This window comes from Hydractinia symbiolongicarpus, chromosome 13, assembly GCF_029227915.1.
Source record: "Hydractinia symbiolongicarpus strain clone_291-10 chromosome 13, HSymV2.1, whole genome shotgun sequence".
In the NCBI taxonomy this organism is placed as follows: Eukaryota; Metazoa; Cnidaria; class Hydrozoa; order Anthoathecata; family Hydractiniidae; genus Hydractinia; species Hydractinia symbiolongicarpus.
The window spans coordinates 6,705,752-6,723,814 of NC_079887.1; the positions used below are offsets into that span (position 1 = coordinate 6,705,752).

The 18,063-nt window shown below is 34.3% G+C and overlaps 2 protein-coding genes across 2 annotated transcripts; both read left to right on the forward strand.

The window, feature by feature from the left end:
- The first annotated feature begins 100 nt into the window (after positions 1-100).
- On the forward strand, positions 101-6,851 carry LOC130623415 (all-trans-retinol 13,14-reductase-like). Its single transcript, XM_057438901.1, has 8 exons — positions 101-249; positions 1,922-2,794; positions 2,880-3,025; positions 3,128-3,428; positions 3,859-4,001; positions 4,096-4,269; positions 4,358-4,606; positions 5,240-6,851. The coding sequence occupies exons 1-8, from the start codon at positions 117-119 to the stop codon at positions 5,390-5,392; spliced, it is 2,172 nt and encodes a 723-aa protein (XP_057294884.1). The 5' UTR covers positions 101-116; the 3' UTR covers positions 5,393-6,851.
- A 2,603-nt stretch (positions 6,852-9,454) lies between these two features.
- Positions 9,455-16,843, forward strand: LOC130623416 (all-trans-retinol 13,14-reductase-like). Its single transcript, XM_057438902.1, has 9 exons — positions 9,455-9,607; positions 11,754-12,626; positions 12,857-13,002; positions 13,520-13,820; positions 14,536-14,678; positions 15,063-15,236; positions 15,729-15,977; positions 16,271-16,408; positions 16,592-16,843. Exons 2-9 carry the CDS (start codon positions 11,768-11,770, stop codon positions 16,628-16,630), a joined length of 2,049 nt encoding a protein of 682 aa, XP_057294885.1. The 5' UTR covers positions 9,455-9,607; positions 11,754-11,767; the 3' UTR covers positions 16,631-16,843.
- Positions 16,844-18,063: the final 1,220 nt, after the last annotated feature.

The following is an 18,063-nucleotide window of genomic DNA, read 5'->3' on the forward strand; positions in this document are numbered from 1 at the left end:
GGCTTGCGAAATTTAATGTCTGCACCCGGTGCAAAAGTCTTTGTGATGACGTTTTGGAGGGGGCGGTAACTTTCTGCAGATTGCACGAAGCCTGGCTATAATTAGCTGGACCTTACATGATTTGCAATACTATTTTTTCGAGTGTTTTCTTTTTTAATGTGCCTGTTCTGTTTTATTTATATTTCCTTTTGCTACAAGGTTGCATTTTTGTAACAGGTGGATTCACACACACAAGTAGCGCAAAAAAGGGTGAGTAGGTTTACTTTATAGCTATCTACCTGATAGCTAGCAGTATATTTTTAAACGAACTCATAAAGCTTTATAATCTGAAAATGTTTCTTTCAAAAAGCAGTTCCCTAGTATATCACCAGGAGATTTATCCCTCATATCACGCATCTAAACTTACTTTGATTTTGTGATTTCACACTGTATGAAGTACGGCAAGACAATCTCATTTGATATCTTAATATACTAGGTCGATATGAGGCCCATAGAAAAAACTACTTAGACAGGAGAATGATGGAATAAAGAACCGTCATTTGAATTTCAATGACATCAGAAAAGTCTCACAAACGTATAAATTTTTTTAAAAAATTTGTTTAGCTGTTGCCTCGTTCGTGTACAGTTTTAAGGCATACCTCCCACTTAAAAACAAGTTTGTTTCATATGAAAGAGCTTGGAAAGTTGCCTAGGAATATTTTTATTTTTCAAAAACCTTTATTGGTTCTCGAAATTTTGTATTTGGAAAATCCACAAACTTCGGAATCATTTTACTTGTATTCATATTTTAATGTCGAGATTTATCTTACCTACCTATCTAGAAGCTTGAAGCAGATCTGTTCTATCAGTAACAAGATTTATTATCACCCACTTAAAAAATAAGTCAAAATTGATTCTTAAACACAATTTGATAATCTTTACTAATAATAGGATATTTAACCATGAAGAAGCAATCTTATGCATTTAGTGTTAACTAATTAGAAGAGTTTGGAACTGCAAAAGTTAGTTTGCAAAACCTTATAAAAAATTTAATCAGTTGTGTTGCAACGCTTCTGAATATAAGTAAAAATGTTTCAAAAGAAAACTATATCAAGTCACACAAACAAACATTGAGTTGATTAGATAAACTTTTTTCTCGTAAAAAGTGGGCCTTAAATCTTATAGTGCAGCATTGTTAGTTATGAAGTAAAATGCTATTTCAACTATTATGTACACATTTTTTTTAATGCTGAATGATTACATTAAATTCATTTACTCCAGGTGTACATGATTATTTTATTTTGTTGTAAATATTTAAGAGATAATTCATAAATGCTTTTCTACATTGTTGTTTTAATACTGTATTTAAAATATGCATACAAGTTTATGGTTCAGTAATGTTATTGAATACTGTTTACTATTTCATAGTTCAAATGTATCCAAAGAAACTGTATTAGTATTGCATTTCTAACATACCCATCAAGTAAAATGCTATGTTAGTAATACACACATGTAAGACGCCCATCAACTTCCTGTTACATTAAAATCAACATAATACTGGTAAAATTTAAGATTGTGTAGATTTTTTGTGACCTGCAAAATGCATTAAGGCATTTCCATGAACAAAATGGTCCCTGACTCACGGATTGCTTGTATAACAACACCAGTACAGATGATGTGCTGTGTCTACATTTTTTCTATTCCTGTTTATATGCACTATTTTTACTGTATCATTTTTGTAAGGTCTTAATAAAACACAATAAAATGTTTTATATATCCTTTTAAAACTTATCTGACTTTTTTAATAATGTAATACAAAGTGTGAAAGCTTTTTTACAATTAGAGCATTAGGTTGTTCTAATAAAGTTTAATTTTAATATAATTCTCAATAAATCTTTTCTGCCTATGGTTGCAATGTAATCTCTTGTTGTAAATATTCTAGGTAGCATTTTTAAAATGATTCTTGAACTTGTTATGTGGACAGTTTTTGTCGCTTCTGTCATTTTGCTGGTTTTATGGATCTTGACATCGCCACCTGCTGATAAGAAAGTTCGTACTGCACCAAGCAATGAAGATGTCTATGCAAAAAATCGATTTATTCCATCAAAAATACCAAAAAGTCCAGATGTCATTATTATTGGATCTGGTATGGGTGGAAATGCAGCAGCTTCTGTTTTAAGTAAACAAGGAAAGAAAGTGATTGTGTTGGAAAACCATGATAAATTAGGTGGCTGTACACATACATTCTCATGGTCACGTAAAAATATGGATGACGACGGACATACTACGTGTGAATTTGATACTGGCTGTCACTACACTGCTGTTGATATGGCTTTCGAAACTGCACGTTCAGGTGCTGTAATGAAATATATTACTGATGGCAATGCAAAGTGGAATGATCTTGGTGACCCTTACGATAGATTAGTTTTACCTCATGACCCAAATGTTGATGAAGGTTGTCCCAATAGTGACACCTACAAATTCCTTTGCGGAAAAGATCGACTTATCAAAGAAATCACAAATCAAATTAATCCAAATGAAACAGAAGTTCCCATACGTCTTGACAAATTTCTCCAGTTTTGTAGGAGTGCTCGGAACACTATTATAAATATGTTTTTGGTTAGAATGTGTCCAAGATGGCTTGAGCCTATTATTGCTCCAATGACAAATGCATACTACAATTATGGTAAACTCAGTACAGGATATGTCCTAAGTGCAATGTTAGAACATGGATTTTCTAAAGAAGATGTCCTTGCACAAAAAGAATTACCCAAAGATCCTGCTAAATTACCAAACACCTGGAATCGATTGAAAGGTATGTTTAGTCAAAACTTTTTTGCTATTTTCCTTAAAGTCGTATTATAAAGTGATTATTTTTGACCTGATATTATTATTACCAGGAGTAATGGTACACCCACTGGGAGATTATGCATGTCAGCCAAGGGAATCGTCTGTTGTCGCTCATGCTTTGACAGCTTGCTATTATTTAAATGGGGCCGCTTATACAGATGGGCCAACTCAATCAATTGCAAATTCCTGTGCAAAGGTATAATTTGGGCGTTCAATTTTGTAATAGAAACTCAGCATTTTCAGGGGAAGGAGGGGGTATATAGAATCCTGTAACAAAAATTTTCAAATTTATTTCCAGGTTGTGTATGAACATGGTGGTGAATGCTTTGTGAATGCTCGTGTAACCAAGATTATTGTGAAAAATAACAAAGCTATTGGTGTTCGTGTTTGTAAAGCTACATCGTGGGAGGGTGTTAAAGCTTTGGATAAGGAACCAGAAGTAACTGAAATATATGCGCCAGTAATCATCAACGCTACTGGCATTCATAATTTATACAACAGATTACTGCCACAAGATCTACCAGTAGTAAAAGACTTTCAGCGAACCAATAAAACTATTCCTTCCTATGGACATAACTATCTGTTTGTAACAATCAAGGGTATGTTTCACTGTTCACATTTTTGTTTTTGGTAAGACCAGGATAAATGGTCAGGAGTATAAGGAATACTGATTTACTCTTTTTGAAATACAATACGTAGTCCTGTCGGATCAACATTTTTTCAGTTTTTGTTTTGTTTTAGAGCTTTGACATTCTTGTTTTAACATATTTTTATAACGAAAATTATTCTGACGAATTCCAACTCGTGCTATAATTTTTAATAACCTTGTTTTGACTTGTGGCTTAAACATCACCAGAACAGCAATGCTATATAACATAAAGACCACCCCTCCAACCTTGATTTTAGGCTGTTGTGTGTTTAGATTGCAAGGGTTTTCTTTTGTGGTTTGATTGGACTTTAATGTTGCCATCCATGCCATAGGCCCAAGTATCAGACATTTAGATTATTATTTACAACCTTGACATTTAGGTGATGCTGATGAGATTGGTATCCCTAAAACCAACACATGGTATTTCAATGGATATAACACAGATGAATGTTTCGATAAATATTTTGAAAATCCAACTGAGCACAGACCTCCAACTTGTTATCTGGGCTTCCCCTGCACCAAAGTAAACTTTTTCGCATTAGCTTCAGAATGCTATAGTATGATTTTTGTGGGTTGTCAATAATACTTATTCTTTACATTCCTCTGTTTTTGTATAGGACCCAACTTGGAAAAAACGATTTCCTGGGATATCCAATTGCATTTTAATTTCTGATTCGAAATATGAATGGTTTGAAAAATGGGAGGATATGAGAACACACAAACGTGGAGATGAGTATGATCAGTACAAAGAAAAGTTCAGTGACAAATTGTTGGAAGTTTTGTATGAAAAGGTAACTTTTGTTATGGTAAACATTAATATGCTCCAGCAACTACATCAAGCATAAGAACGTTTTCTTTTAACCAAACCTTTTGTTTTAGGTACCTCAAGTTAAGGGGAAGGTGTTATGGTATGAATGCGGCACTCCAATCTCAGATTCCAACTTTTTATTGTCTTACCGTGGCGGATCTTACGGTACACGATGCAATCTCGATTTTTCCAGTCGTGAATCATCACGTTGGGTAATGAGACCAGATACCGAAATTCAGAATTTATATATCGCAGGGCAAGATGCTTGGACACCAGCTGTGGCAGGAGCGATGTATGGAGGCTTGTTAGGCGCTATAAAGGTATTGTTGTAGATCTCTAGGCCTGGAAGACATTAGTGACTAAGCGACGTAAACCATAATTATTAAAAGTAACCAGTTCTATTCTTTTATATAACACTTCTTTTTTATTAATTCTAAAAATATTCGTGTCATAGTAACCGTATTATTGTCCTGGAATTTCGTTTTGTTTCGTTTTCTTAAAAAATATCTTAAAATTTTGAATAAGCGTTTTACCTTCTTGTAAGAAGTAACAGTTCATTATCCTCACTTTGATTCTTACTGACGTACTAACCATAATTTCACAAGGAATTTAAATCTATGATCTTTATGATTGCATGATTTCCTTGGCTATATAGAGAATTAAAAATGCCTGGGTGGGACATCTTTTTAATTCAATTACGTGTAGTAATTCCTACCTTAAAGGAATTAAATTTTCGCGAATTCGTGCAGTAATATTAAAATGATTGTCAAGTATATTCCATGTTCGCATTTGCAGAAGAAATGCAACAACTTTTCTACTGGTGATGAAAACCATGAATCTGGTGAGATGGCGGCCATGTTGTTTTGATCGTCTTCAGTATTTCAATATTTCAGGGGTATTTTTAACATGAATTGGGATGATGTTTCTCTTAACTTCATTTTTTATCTTTTTAGGTGATTGGCTTCTTTAAAGGTATTGGTGTGTTGTATACTATCATGCGCCAACAAGCAGGTGACATACAAAAGAAGACTGGCTGGTCCTACCCAACATGCTTTGTAAAAGCTGTTCAAATTTTCTTTGGTGACACACCAGAGAGATTCGAGTAATTTCTTGCGTGCACGCATTAGACAACTTCAGATCATTTCTTTTTTGTCAGTTTTATTGTGTTTTTTTTTGTGGTTTGTATTTTTAATATATTAGAAATAATGTATCAGGAAAAGTAGTAATCCAATATATTTTTACGGAAGGCTAGTTTTTGTGTTGTTGTTGTTGTTTTTTTTTAAATTAGGAAAAATATGAAGCAAGAAATTAGGATTTTTTTATTATGTTTTTTTTAGGCTTTTTTTGTTTGCCTTACAATTTGTCTTCTTTTCACGAAACAAAACTAAAATCCATTTTAACCAAAACACAACTGCAGGACTGCCAAGCCTCCTCAAAAAAACGTCATCTTCTCAAAAATGTTGAAAATTCTCATTAAAATTCCTCAAATTTTATTCGATAAAAAGAGTGGCAACCTGAACCTCTTTACATTACTGTAATACTCTTTTTTAACTTTTATCTCTCTTTGCATATCCTTACAAAATGATGATGTATGGTGCCAGGGCTAAGGATCGGTTTATGCGATATTCGAGGCTAAAAGTGAAGTGTTTAATAGGTCGTATTGTATGGTGCCAGGGTTAACGATCGATTTCTACGACATTCGAGGCTAAAAGTGAAGTGTTAAATAGGTTGTATTGTATGGTGGTGAGGGTAAGGATCGGTTTATACGATGTACCAGGTTGAATGTGGAGTTGTTATGTTATTTAAGGCTGAAAGTCAAGTTATGTGATGTGACTAAAAGGCGAGTTATACCATATTCGAGGCTGAAAGTGGACTAACATTGATGACGGAAGATTGAAACTTGAATGCATTCCCATACCTACTTTTATCGTTTTTATATATATATTTTCATAAATTTTTTACTACCTAAAGTTACCCCTTATTTTCTAAATATTTGTAACGCATATTTTCTCGTTTCACTACATCCATTATCTTATATATATTGTTTTACTGCATCCACTATATTATATATTAGGCACGTTGTTTAATTAAATGAATTATTGTGAAGAGAAGGAACGTGTAGAACTTTTTCTTTATATTATGTGCTTAATTCAATCTTAGGGTATTTATACAGTTAATTTAATAGGTTTATGTAGCTAGTTTTAAATTTGTTAACTTTCAACTTTAAGAGAGCGTATATAAGCTGGTATGTTGTTGCTCGCTTCTGCCCCTAACTACTTTTTGACAGTGTAATTGACATTTCACAAGAACATAACATTTCCTCGTCACTTGATTTACTTTGTGAAGTTCACAATATCTCAAATATGCAAAGGATTATGATTCTGTTGATTTTGTTTGACAAGATTGTGTCCTCCCCATTCTCGTCCCCAGAGCTATTTGAGATTTCAACCTCGAGTTTATCTCAAAGAGCTCTGTGATCGAGAACGTGTCCTCTCATGTTAGTTTCTTGTGTTTCGATTTTATGTTGTGTTAACAGTGAAATTATACAATATCATACTCAAATAATATTGTTTTAATACATCTTTATAATAAGTGAACTTAGCCCAAAATCCAGTAATTAGGCTCGCTAAGAAGTGGGGCGGTACCCTTGGAGTGTGTACACATGAAGGTGTACGGTGTTTACTGGTACCACTAGCTTACGCATAACACAACCACAATACATAGTCAAATATTAATAATAGGGCGCGATTTGGTAATTATTTTTGGGGTAATAAGTGTTTTCAAGGTAAAACCACTGGACAAGATTTTTCAAAACATTGAAAGGGTAAAACAAAGACAAAATGTTTGTGTATGGTGCTTTCAAGAACTACTTCTATACGCAGCAAAACGATTTTCGCGGGTAATAATATTCGCACAATAGCAAAATCAATGTATTTCCCCCGGATTATTTATCGCGCACATTCGAGCAAAATATAGATGTGTTTGCAATGTTACTTGCAGTTTTGTTAATTTTCGCGCAAAATGTTTTGTGTGCAGTTTTTGTACTATATTTTGCTAACTTTTTGGAAAATTGCGAGAATCAATACTCGCGAAATAATTAAATTTCGAAGAAAATAAAGGTTGTTTATACTTTTCTCTTTTTCAAAACACCTTTCCGATATAAAAAAGTGCCATAATTGAACAAGTTTCAATAAAATTTCGCGAGAATATAATGGCCATTCGCTAGTATTTGAAGAATTTCTTTGATAAGAAGGGGACTGGAAACGCCTTGTGAAATAACCATCAAAATATTTAAAAGAAGCTGAACCAAGGTACTGTTATCAAGGTATGTCTTGTATTCGAACGATTTATTAACGTTTTCTTGATGTCTGAGGGTAAATGGAAAAGATGTCCGGTCAAAGAAAAGCAACTTTAACACAAAAACAACAGATACATCATTAAAAGTGCAGTGAAAATTCTTTAAAGCGCCGATGTAAAAAGAATTATAACAGACAGCTTTATAAAGATGTCCTTTTTATAGAGATATCGTTAAAAATTGTTTTGACAGAATTTTGACTAAAAATGGTTTTTTAAGCATTACTTTACCAGGGTTGTAAGTTAGAGACCACGTATTTCAACATACAAAATTATTTATAACAAAAAAGATTTGTGAAAAGTTGTCTTGGTGGAAAAGAAATATTGTTTCTTTATAGAGGCGTTTATAAGAGTTTAGCCTAAGATCTATCCGTTCCAAGTACCATTAACTGTTACATAGAGTTATTCGTTTTTGACGCTATCCACTTCAGTCCCGTATGTCCCGTTTACTATTTTTATAAGCACAGAATCGGTTCTGCTAAAGACAAAAACCGCCATTAGCTGTAAGAAGATTAATATTTTTATAAATTTAATAAATTTGGCAATAATATTTTACCGACTATAAATTTTTACCGATATTTGTTTTGCTATGTAATATAGTGTGTCCTTTTGTGTTTATGTCGTCAGTACGTTAAACATCTCCTACTACTCAACCTCGCTCCCAGGGTTTTTTGGCTTTTACCGGCACTCTGCATATCCAATATGCAAACAGAGACAACGGGTCCTGAGATCGAGTTTGCGCACTACTGTCTTAGTGCGACTTTTTAGAAAGTGATTTTCCCGTCACTTTTGCTTCCCGTCACTTCTGCTTCCCGCCATTTTTGTTTTTTGCTTTTGACAAATGAGACAATCTGTTGAAATAGGTATCTCACGATTTACCGCTTTTAACTTGCGCAATCAAAACAAATCATTTTTATATTTTTATTTACAAAAATAACAGACAGAAATAACTTGCACCATTTTATTAGCTATTTAACTTTGTACCCGGTTTCGAAATTTCTTCCTATCAATTTTATTTACCAACATGGTAAACTTTATAAAACCACAAGAATACAAAATTAAACATGAAGCATATACGTCTTAATAAAAGTCCTGTCAATAACATTTTACAAATGTATCGAGCAGAAGCTTCGCGTTATATATAAGCTTAGCAAAATTGATTTCTATATTTTCTACAAACCGGAAAATTTTATACAGTATTGCACTAAGTACTTCGAAGTTTTATGATATTTCGGTACAGAAAAGAACTCATAGGTAAGGATAATGTCTCATAAAAATATATATTACAGAATTGACTTGTGTGGCGCTTTACTTTTTGATACTGACTTTTAAAAGTTTGTTCACGTTAGCAAGAGGTGAGCGTAACAGTTATTTGCATGTCAACGCTCTCCAACCAACCAACAAACGCTACAAGACCCTGGGACGAGGTTGAACGCTGTTTGGACAGTACACGAGTTAAACTTCTATCGGAACAATCAGTGCATGCGTACAAGGTTTTTTTTAAGTTACGAGTAGAAAAACTAAACATAAAAAATCTTCATGCTAAAGGTCGGTTTACATTAACATGAAAGTTAGAAACTGTTGTGCAAAACACGCTCTTTAACGACTTTATTGGAATCACATGCACAGCAAAGCGACACAAGAAAAACTGCACAACAAATGTGATCCTAAGTCCTTCTCTTTTAATCACTCAAACGTTCACCTTCAGTGGTTTCAATATCAACCTCGTTCGATTTGTAAACAACCACATAGTCTAAAAGAAACAGAAAGTGCTGGAAACGAAGTTGGTTTTATTTATGAAACTGAAAGGTTGCTATGCGTTACGTGTAATTAATTTCTATAGAATTAGCCGTTTGTTTGATTAAAATAACGAGTTACGATTAAGTCATGTTGTGATGTTGAGTACTGCGAGATAAGTACGTGGATCTGGGGGCGTTGTGTGGAAAAAAGAAAGTTGATAAAATACGGTAAGAAAATGTTCTTCAGCTTTGCAAATTTATTTTTTATTTGTTAATACTTTTTCTTGATTGTTTCCAAATAAATTGTTGTTAGCAGATAGCGTTTTATTCAGTAAGATATATATTTTCCACAACGGCGTCTTAAAGTTTTTAAAAAATTACGGACATATTTATCATTCCGCTGTAATGTTAACACACAGTTGGATGTTGTGAAAGACTTTCGTCCAAAGCGGAAGTTTTTGAAGACATTGCATGTGGAGTTGAAGAACTAACACATTTTGCTTCATGTGTAGGATTGCCTTTTGCAAACAAATCTCTGTTTTTTTATTATTAGAATATTCAGTTGTTACTTGTCGTTAGCCCGTGGAAAAATCCACGGGTTCGGCTGTCCTTTTTATACTGCATCACGTGCGTCCCGCTACTTGCGCAGCTAAGCTAACATTTTGCGTGACAGACAGACAGACAGACGTATACGGGCATTATAATATAGATTCTTTTAACTTCGTTGTAAGACGTTATTTCCAAGTTATTGCATGTCTCACTGTTTGCACAAATAAAGATGTATAATCATGTTACAAATCTCAGTTGGACACACGTTTGGCAAAATGAAAAAATTGCAAAGTTAACAGACATTTCGAAATTGGGAAGGACGTGTATTTAAGTATCAAAAGATTGAAAACTCGTCCGTGTACCTTAGAGCCATTCTCGTCCCCAGAGCTCTTTGAGATTAAAACCTCTGGGTTTATCTTAAAGAGCTCTGGGGCCAGGAATGTTTAAGTGCCAATTTAATACACGCTTTTTCTTTTATAAGAATATGCTTTATAAGAATATTTATTTATAAGAACTGAGATTTTGGTTGAAAACAACAGGTCTAATGTTTAGGACGATATAGAAATCAAAATAATGAAAGTCCTGTTTTTATTATTCTTATAAAAAGACCTTCTACTTTAAACACACTTTTCAGCAGCAAGACCACCAACTGCCACAAACTTTCTTTGATTTCATTTTTTACGAGCAACGTCGAGCCACAAGCAAACAAAGAAATTAGTTAAAATGAATACACAAAGTTGCACAAAACACAAGGACCTTTTTGCAGCTTCTTATCACACACTACTAGCAAACGTTCTGCTTTTTATTTAGCTCGATCTCTTTATGAAAACGAGGTTATAAATGTGGTTCTAAATTCTGACTGACGCGGAATTTGTCTTTTGTGAGGAAAATCAAGTTTCTCACAGCTAAAAATGGTCATTAATATTTCAAGTCTGCAAAAATATTAGTCTTTCGTACGACATTTAGTCACTTTAAACAGATAACAGAAATCCCCGAGGGCAAAAATTTGCAAGAAAGAAAACACGAAATTTCGGGAAGAAACGTTGGGAAAAGAACAATATTTTTAGCAATATTTTGCGAAATAAACTTTAACGAGCTACACAAATTTCTTAAATTTTTGCTTAGAAAACTTTCACTGTTGGAAATCGTTGAAAAAGAATGAAAGAAGTTTTAAGTCATGTTTCTCATGCTTTAGGTTGTCCTAGGCTATAGATAGAGGTGGTTATTTAACAGGGGAAAAATGGTTGGTCTATAAAAAAGTCGGTAAAAATGGTTATTCGGTACATGTCGGTAAAAAGTTCAGTTGGTAAAACATATTAGCCATTGGTCACTTTTTACTGACTTTTCTCTTCCCGTTGAAGTATTCAGAGCGTGAAATTTCAGATCCTTTAATTCAAAGGTGATCATATACTGCTTAAAAAAAGAAAGACTGTGTCTTTAAAAGTTGGATAATCTTCTTTGTCATAAATAAACCGTTCCTCTATAATGTTCCGTCATAAAACGAATGTTCGATTAAGAAAGTCAAGCCTCGTCCTCGGTGTAATAAACGAATGTTCAATTAAAAACATTGAGCTTCTGCAGTGTGTCCTCTGCAATCTTCGGTAATAAAACGAATTTTCGATGAGAAAAGTTGAGCTTCGTCAAAGCTCGGAAATGAAACGAATATTCGATTAAAAATGTCAATCTCCGTCAATTCTCGGTAACAAAACGAATGTACGATCAAGAAAGTCAACCTTCGTTAGTGCTCTGTATTTAAGCGAATTTTCAATAAGGGAAGTTCGAGAATGTTCTGGAACCGCGTTTTTTACTTGACATTTCTTTCTAGATCACAGGATCAACATGTTTCTGGAAGCATGTATGTACACCATCTTTCTGGCTTCTCTCATCCTACTTGTGTTATGGATTCTCACATCACCTCCTAAGTCAAAAAAAGTTCGAGTAGCAAGCAATGAAGAAGTTTACGCTAAACAGCGTTTCTTGAGTTCCAAAATTCCAAAAAATCCGGATGTTATTGTCATAGGTTCAGGAATGGGAGGTAATGCTGCTGCTTCGATACTTAGTAAGTTTGGCAAGAAGGTCGTTGTTCTTGAGCACCATGATAAACTAGGTGGCTGTACGCATACTTTTTCGTGGTCGCGTGCAAACATGGATGGAAGTGGTCACACGACTTGTGAGTTTGATACTGGTTGTCATTACACGGCAGTCGATATGTCTTTGGAAACAGCTCGTTCAGGATGTGTTATGAAGTACGTCACGGATGGTCAAGCAAAATGGAACAATCTTGGCGACCCTTATGATAGAGTTGTATTTCCTTACGACACAAGTGTTGATGATGGGTGCCCGAATAATGATGCATATCAATTTCTTTGCGGGAGAGATCGTTTAATCAAGGAGATAACGAATCAAATTAATCCAGATGAACCACTAGTTCCAATCCGTATACGCGCTTTTCTTGACTTTTGCAACAAAGCTCAAAGTACAATCGTAAGAATGTTTTTAGTCCGTATTTTTCCACGTTGGGCGGAAAGCTTTATGAACGGCCTCTTGTCGCCATTTTATCAGTACGGTAAACTGACTACCTCGTACGTGCTCAGTGCGATATTAGAACATGGTATGGACGAAGAGCAGGTTCTTCAGCAAACTCCTTTACCAAAGCAACCAGCAGTTCCTCTCCCTAATACATGGAATCGATTAAAAGGTGAGTTAAGCATTATAATCCCTATTCTGTTGTTAGCTCAACCTTGTTCCTGAAATATTGCATATTGAAGCGAAAATCCTGGAGACGAGGTTGAAATTATACTAATCTTGTTTCCACTTAGCCTTATCCCTCAAAGAGCCCTGGCAACCATGTGACGGTATAACAACCACATAAAACAATGACAACTTAAACCATTAGGATATAAAAGTATAAAAAAATTTTATTAACAGGAGTTATGGTCCATCCACTTGGTGATTACGCATGTCAACCTGGTGATTCAACTATCATTGCCCATTCGCTTACAGCGTGTTATTACATAAATGGCGCGGCATACACGGACGGCCCGACACAAACGATAGCAAATTCTACCGCAAAGGTATATTCACACTTTAGCCAGTACGTTTCACATTAAAAAAAAACAAAACGATTGAAATCAACATTTATTTTATTCGTTTTTCTTAACTGTTGTCATGTATGTGAAAGGAGCACCATGCTTTCTAAATTATCGTACCAAAAAATAATAATTTCTGAAATCTTTCAAAGAACGAAGGATCAGGCGGTTCGAAGTGGGTAAATATACAAGAAGAAAGGACAGTAATTTTAAGGGCTATTTTCGCTTCAAGAAAATCTTCTGCTGCACAGTACGGAAAGGAACAGGTGAAAACAGGTGAAACACAGGTGACAACCAGTGAAGTATTGTGTGTTGCCAAAATCTTCTTGTCTCTCACTGACGCTGCTCTTATGACAGGTCTTTCGCTTTCAGCTATACGAAAAGATTTAATGATTTATGCTATACACAAACCTTTCTGAAAAAACAGACCAAGAAATGTCAGCCAGCAGTGAGTATTTGTTTAAATCAATTTGAATTCTCGCCATGTATGTTAAATTTTTAGATTGTTTACGAACAAGGTGGACAATGCTTTGTAAATGCACATGTTGACGAAATTCTAATCAAAAATAACAAAGCCGTTGGAGTGCGAGTTTGTAAATCTTCTTCTTGGGAGAGTGCAAAATCACTGGATGAAAAACCAGAAATGACGGAAATCTACGCTCCGGTGATAGTAAACGCAACTGGAATGCACAATTTGTATCATCGACTTTTGCCTCAAGAGTTACCAATCGTATCTGAATTCAAGAACACGAACAAGGCTGTACCATCTTTTGGTCATAATTATCTTTTTGTAGCCATTCAAGGTGAGGTATCTAGTGTGATGTAACTATGTGTATTTCTACAACACGATATTTTCATGTCCTAAGCAAATTTACTAAGAAAGTTCTTTCTTTTCCTCACTCTGATGTGTACTTGCAGAGGTGTAAAAACATTCAATACAACACCTTTATTTTTATGCATTTTATGCGGAAATTTCTAAAAATCAAGTCAAAGAAAGTTATCAAAAGATTAGCTTTCTCAGGCCATAGCTACCCTGCTTTTTATCACCCGCGATTATAGTTTTGTTATATTTCCTCTGTGATAACATTGATAAACTTGGCGCCTCTTGCACCATATGTAGATATACGTATATATCTATAGGTAATTCCCACACCTAATATTTCAAATATTTTCAAGCCTAATCTTATCCTTAGAAGTCCAAATTAATTGGATGATAAATTCAACTTGTTTGTACATACTAATCGTTAGAATTCGCCTGTTCTACTAGCAGATACCATTTTTGAACACAGAAAGACAGACAGACATGCAGATAGACGTACGACGAACATTATAATATAAGTTTTACCAAGCTACAACTTTGCAGTGAGGACAATGAAATAACATTAGCGATATCGTGTAAAGTTCGTCCCTTAAAAAGTAACAGCATCCTTGAAATTTGATATCTTTTGTATCTTTAGTATTGTAGACAAGTTGCATAAAAACAGTATACTTTGTCTCATATTTTGTTTTGTCATCTAGGAGATGCAGAGGAGGTTGGAATTCCCAAAACAAACACATGGTACTTTAATGGCTACGATACTGATGGTTGTTTTGATAGATATTTTGCTGACCCGACAAACCACAGACCACCTACAGTGTACCTTGGTTTTCCATGCACTAAGGTTATTTTTGTTACATATAGAGAATTCTCCTTTCCAAATCGCGAAAAGTATGCGTAGCGAATATTTGTTTTTCTTTGAGCTACGCTACCGGCGGGTAGTTGTTTTTTATATTTTTTCTTCTTTTATACGCCTTTCTTGTATGCCTTTCTTGTATGCCCCCCAACAAAACTGCAATAAAATGTCCCGAAAAAAAAAGTGCGCTACACAATCACCAAAAATATTCGCGCGTGATATAGTATAAATTGAATTGTAAACACATAATTACACAGCTTACTTTTCTTTAGCCTTCATTTACTTGCAGGACTTCTAGATTTTCAGATACTGCGCAAAAAGGAAAAGGTATTAGCTTGTAATTCTTATGTAAAAAAAGGGTTAATGTTTTAGGACCCAACTTGGAAGAAACGATTTCCTGGGATATCTAATTGTATTTTGATTTCTGATTCGAAATATGAGTGGTTTGAAAAATGGGAGGATATGAGAACTCACAAGCGTGGAGATGAGTATGATCAGTACAAAGAAAAGTTTGCAGAGAAATTATTAGAAGTGCTATATGATAAGGTGAAAAATTTTAACAATTTTTTTCTCCTGATTTTTCAAAAACGACAAAAGAACTACCATATTCAGTGAATTTATCTTAATGGTAAAAAAACTCTGCGTTGGTAAAAATATTAGTCACTTAGACGATATTTTGTCTTTCTGCTGACTAATTTTTACCAACATTAAAATTTAAAAGTGTTTCTTCAGTTTATTAGTTAAACTAAAAAGATCCAACGTTGCCGTCGGGTTTGTGATACAAGAAAAAAAAGAAAACAGCAAAAATTGACATAATCGGATTTTTTTTGTAAGAAGATTTTACCACTGAAATAAATAATTGTGTCTGAAAGTTTTTCCGCCGAAACATTTTCCGCTGAAAATTTTTGTTCAACCAAAAATAAAGTCAGTAAAAATCATAGTTCGTATAACAACATATTAATCACTAAACAAAAAATTGTGGCTTTCTCCCTTTTTTTGGGTATTCCCATATTAACGCTGCGAGTTTTGCTGTTGTAGGTTCCACAGGTGAAGGGAAAGGTTTTGTGGTATGAATGCGGTACACCAATATCAGATTCAAACTTCTTGCAGTCATACAAGGGTGGATCATACGGCACACGATGTAACTTAGAATTTTCAAATCGTGACAACTCACGTTGGTTGATGCGTGGTGACACGGAAATTGAAGGCTTGTACATGGCGGGACAAGACGCTTGGACGCCAGCGGTTGCAGGCGCAATGTATGGTGGCCTATTGGGCGCTATGAAGGTAACGTAAATAAGTAAATTTAAAAAAAGGGCATTACATATAAATATTGACCTGGATATAAATAGATCCAATACTAAACATTGTTAGCAATTCTATAACACAAAATGTATAGGCAAAATGTTCTCGAGAAACTCTTCAATCAGGAAACAGTGTTTGTCACATAAGGTTGCTTTTCAACATGCCCCTTCTAGACAAGTGTTGACAATTACAAGCCAAATCTGTTATGGTCTATCCATGGTCATTTATAGTGTTTCTTTTATTATCTTTTTCATTATGTGCAACTTTGTTTTCAGGTTTTAGGATTCTGGCAAGGATTAGGAGTCCTGGTAACAATTATTCGTCAGCAAGCTGGAGATATCCAAAAGAAAACTCGATCTAGCTACCTATCATGTCTAAGAAGAGCGGTGAAAATCTTCTTCGGTGGCGCTCCCGTAAGTAAAAGCTGAACTTCGAATGTTTTTATCACGTAAAACAAATAAAAATCGGCCAAGGGTTTTTGACACGTAAAAAAAGCTTTCCCTGTAAGCCTTTTTTGTCTTTCACTCTGTGTTACTCTTATCTGCTTTCAACATCTATGTCTAAAGACATCTAACATCACCCTCGCTATTTTTTAGGTTGAGTTTCAATATGAAGACACAGAATGGGTGGGATGAACATCGCCTATACAGAAGAACATTGCAGTTAAAAGTTCCGTCTTGAGTTGAAGTCAGTCGTGCGAAGAGTTAAGAACATAACATATATCAATCCATTATCCACATATAAACGATAGATACGAAATAATGTCTAATTCATATTGTTTGCCTTAGAACATGTTCGTAGTGGAATATCAACAACAACTAAGTATCACAGTGTCTTTTTCAATTGAAGATATGGACGAGTTTTTTCGATGTTTTCTCCCATACCCTCCTCTTTTATTTATCCTCCAAATCTTCAACCACTTGAAAACGTTTGCTATTATTTGGTGATATATTTATGCATAATTTTTATATTGGATGGCTTTCACTGCGCGGCGGCTTCTAAAGTGATATAACAACATGTTTCGAATAGGATAACGTGTACCAGGTAGAATAACATGTTTCAGGTAGGAAGCATGTTTCGGATAGGGTAACATGTTCCAGGTAGGATAGCATGTTCCAGGTAGGATAGCATACCATGTTCCGGATAGGATGACATGTACCAGGTAGGATAACATGTACCGTATATGTATATGGGAACAGCATACATCATACAACCACATGAAATGTGTACCAAAAGTGTTGTTTTTTTATTTAAAATTTTATATAAAATGAACATAAAAACAAAAACTGTTAAAAATAATCGATGTTTAATTTATGGTTTCTCAAAAAATTGTCTTCTCAACAACTAACATTTCGAATTTTGTTTTCAAAATTACCTGTTCACGCAGAATTTAACAATAGTCTGTAAATTTTCCGTTCCCGTATGCAATAAGATCGCAATAATTTTAAAGTGCAATGCTTATTGTCTAATTGAAAGATAGTCTAACATACACGAACCTTAGACTGTATCCTGGAAGGCATTTCTGTGTTAAAAGTGTAAAACAGCTCGACTTACCCCTTTAATATCTCACAAAAAGGTATACTAATTTGTATACAAAAAAATTCACATCTTGGAATGTAGATGATCCATTCAATTTCCTTTTGAGGACAGGAGGGAAAACTAACGAGGCACATAATTAACGTTAATCGAAGTTAAATAAATGCCGTTATTAAAATTTAGCGGTAATTATCCAGGGTGTTAAAAAAGTAACAAGCTAATTTAAAAACTGTAATTAAAGTTTAAATATAGGTTTCTAGCAATGCACACGCACACTTCGTTCTTTTAGTTTGCTTAACGCAAAAAAATCTGTTATAGTCCTGATACGGTTCACTTACTGTGAGGAAGTCAATTGCAGGCTGAAGAAAGCTGATATTGCAAAAGTTTTGAAAAAAAACACAACAGAAATCCGGTAGTCAAATAAATCCATTCTTTAAAAAAGATCAATTTTTTTTGATTCGTGTTACTTTAAAGTTAATATGCGATTCATCAATTCGGCAAACAATTCTACATTATGAATCTTAAACTGATT

What these genes read in the sequence shown, in the direction of transcription:
- LOC130623415 (XM_057438901.1), top strand. Translation starts at nt 117, where the DNA reads ATGATTTGCAATACTATTTTTTCGAGTGTTTTCTTTTTTAATGTGCCT. An exon ending in TGGAAGTTTTGTATGAAAAG is followed by an intron (nt 4,270 to 4,357) that starts GTAACTTTTGTT and finishes CTTTTGTTTTAG; the next exon opens with GTACCTCAAGTTAAGGGGAA. An exon ending in GCTTGTTAGGCGCTATAAAG is followed by an intron (nt 4,607 to 5,239) that starts GTATTGTTGTAG and finishes TTATCTTTTTAG; the next exon opens with GTGATTGGCTTCTTTAAAGG.
- LOC130623416 (XM_057438902.1), top strand. Translation starts at nt 11,768, where the DNA reads ATGTTTCTGGAAGCATGTATGTACACCATCTTTCTGGCTTCTCTCATC. An exon ending in TAGCAAATTCTACCGCAAAG is followed by an intron (nt 13,003 to 13,519) that starts GTATATTCACAC and finishes TTAAATTTTTAG; the next exon opens with ATTGTTTACGAACAAGGTGG. An exon ending in TAGAAGTGCTATATGATAAG is followed by an intron (nt 15,237 to 15,728) that starts GTGAAAAATTTT and finishes TTGCTGTTGTAG; the next exon opens with GTTCCACAGGTGAAGGGAAA.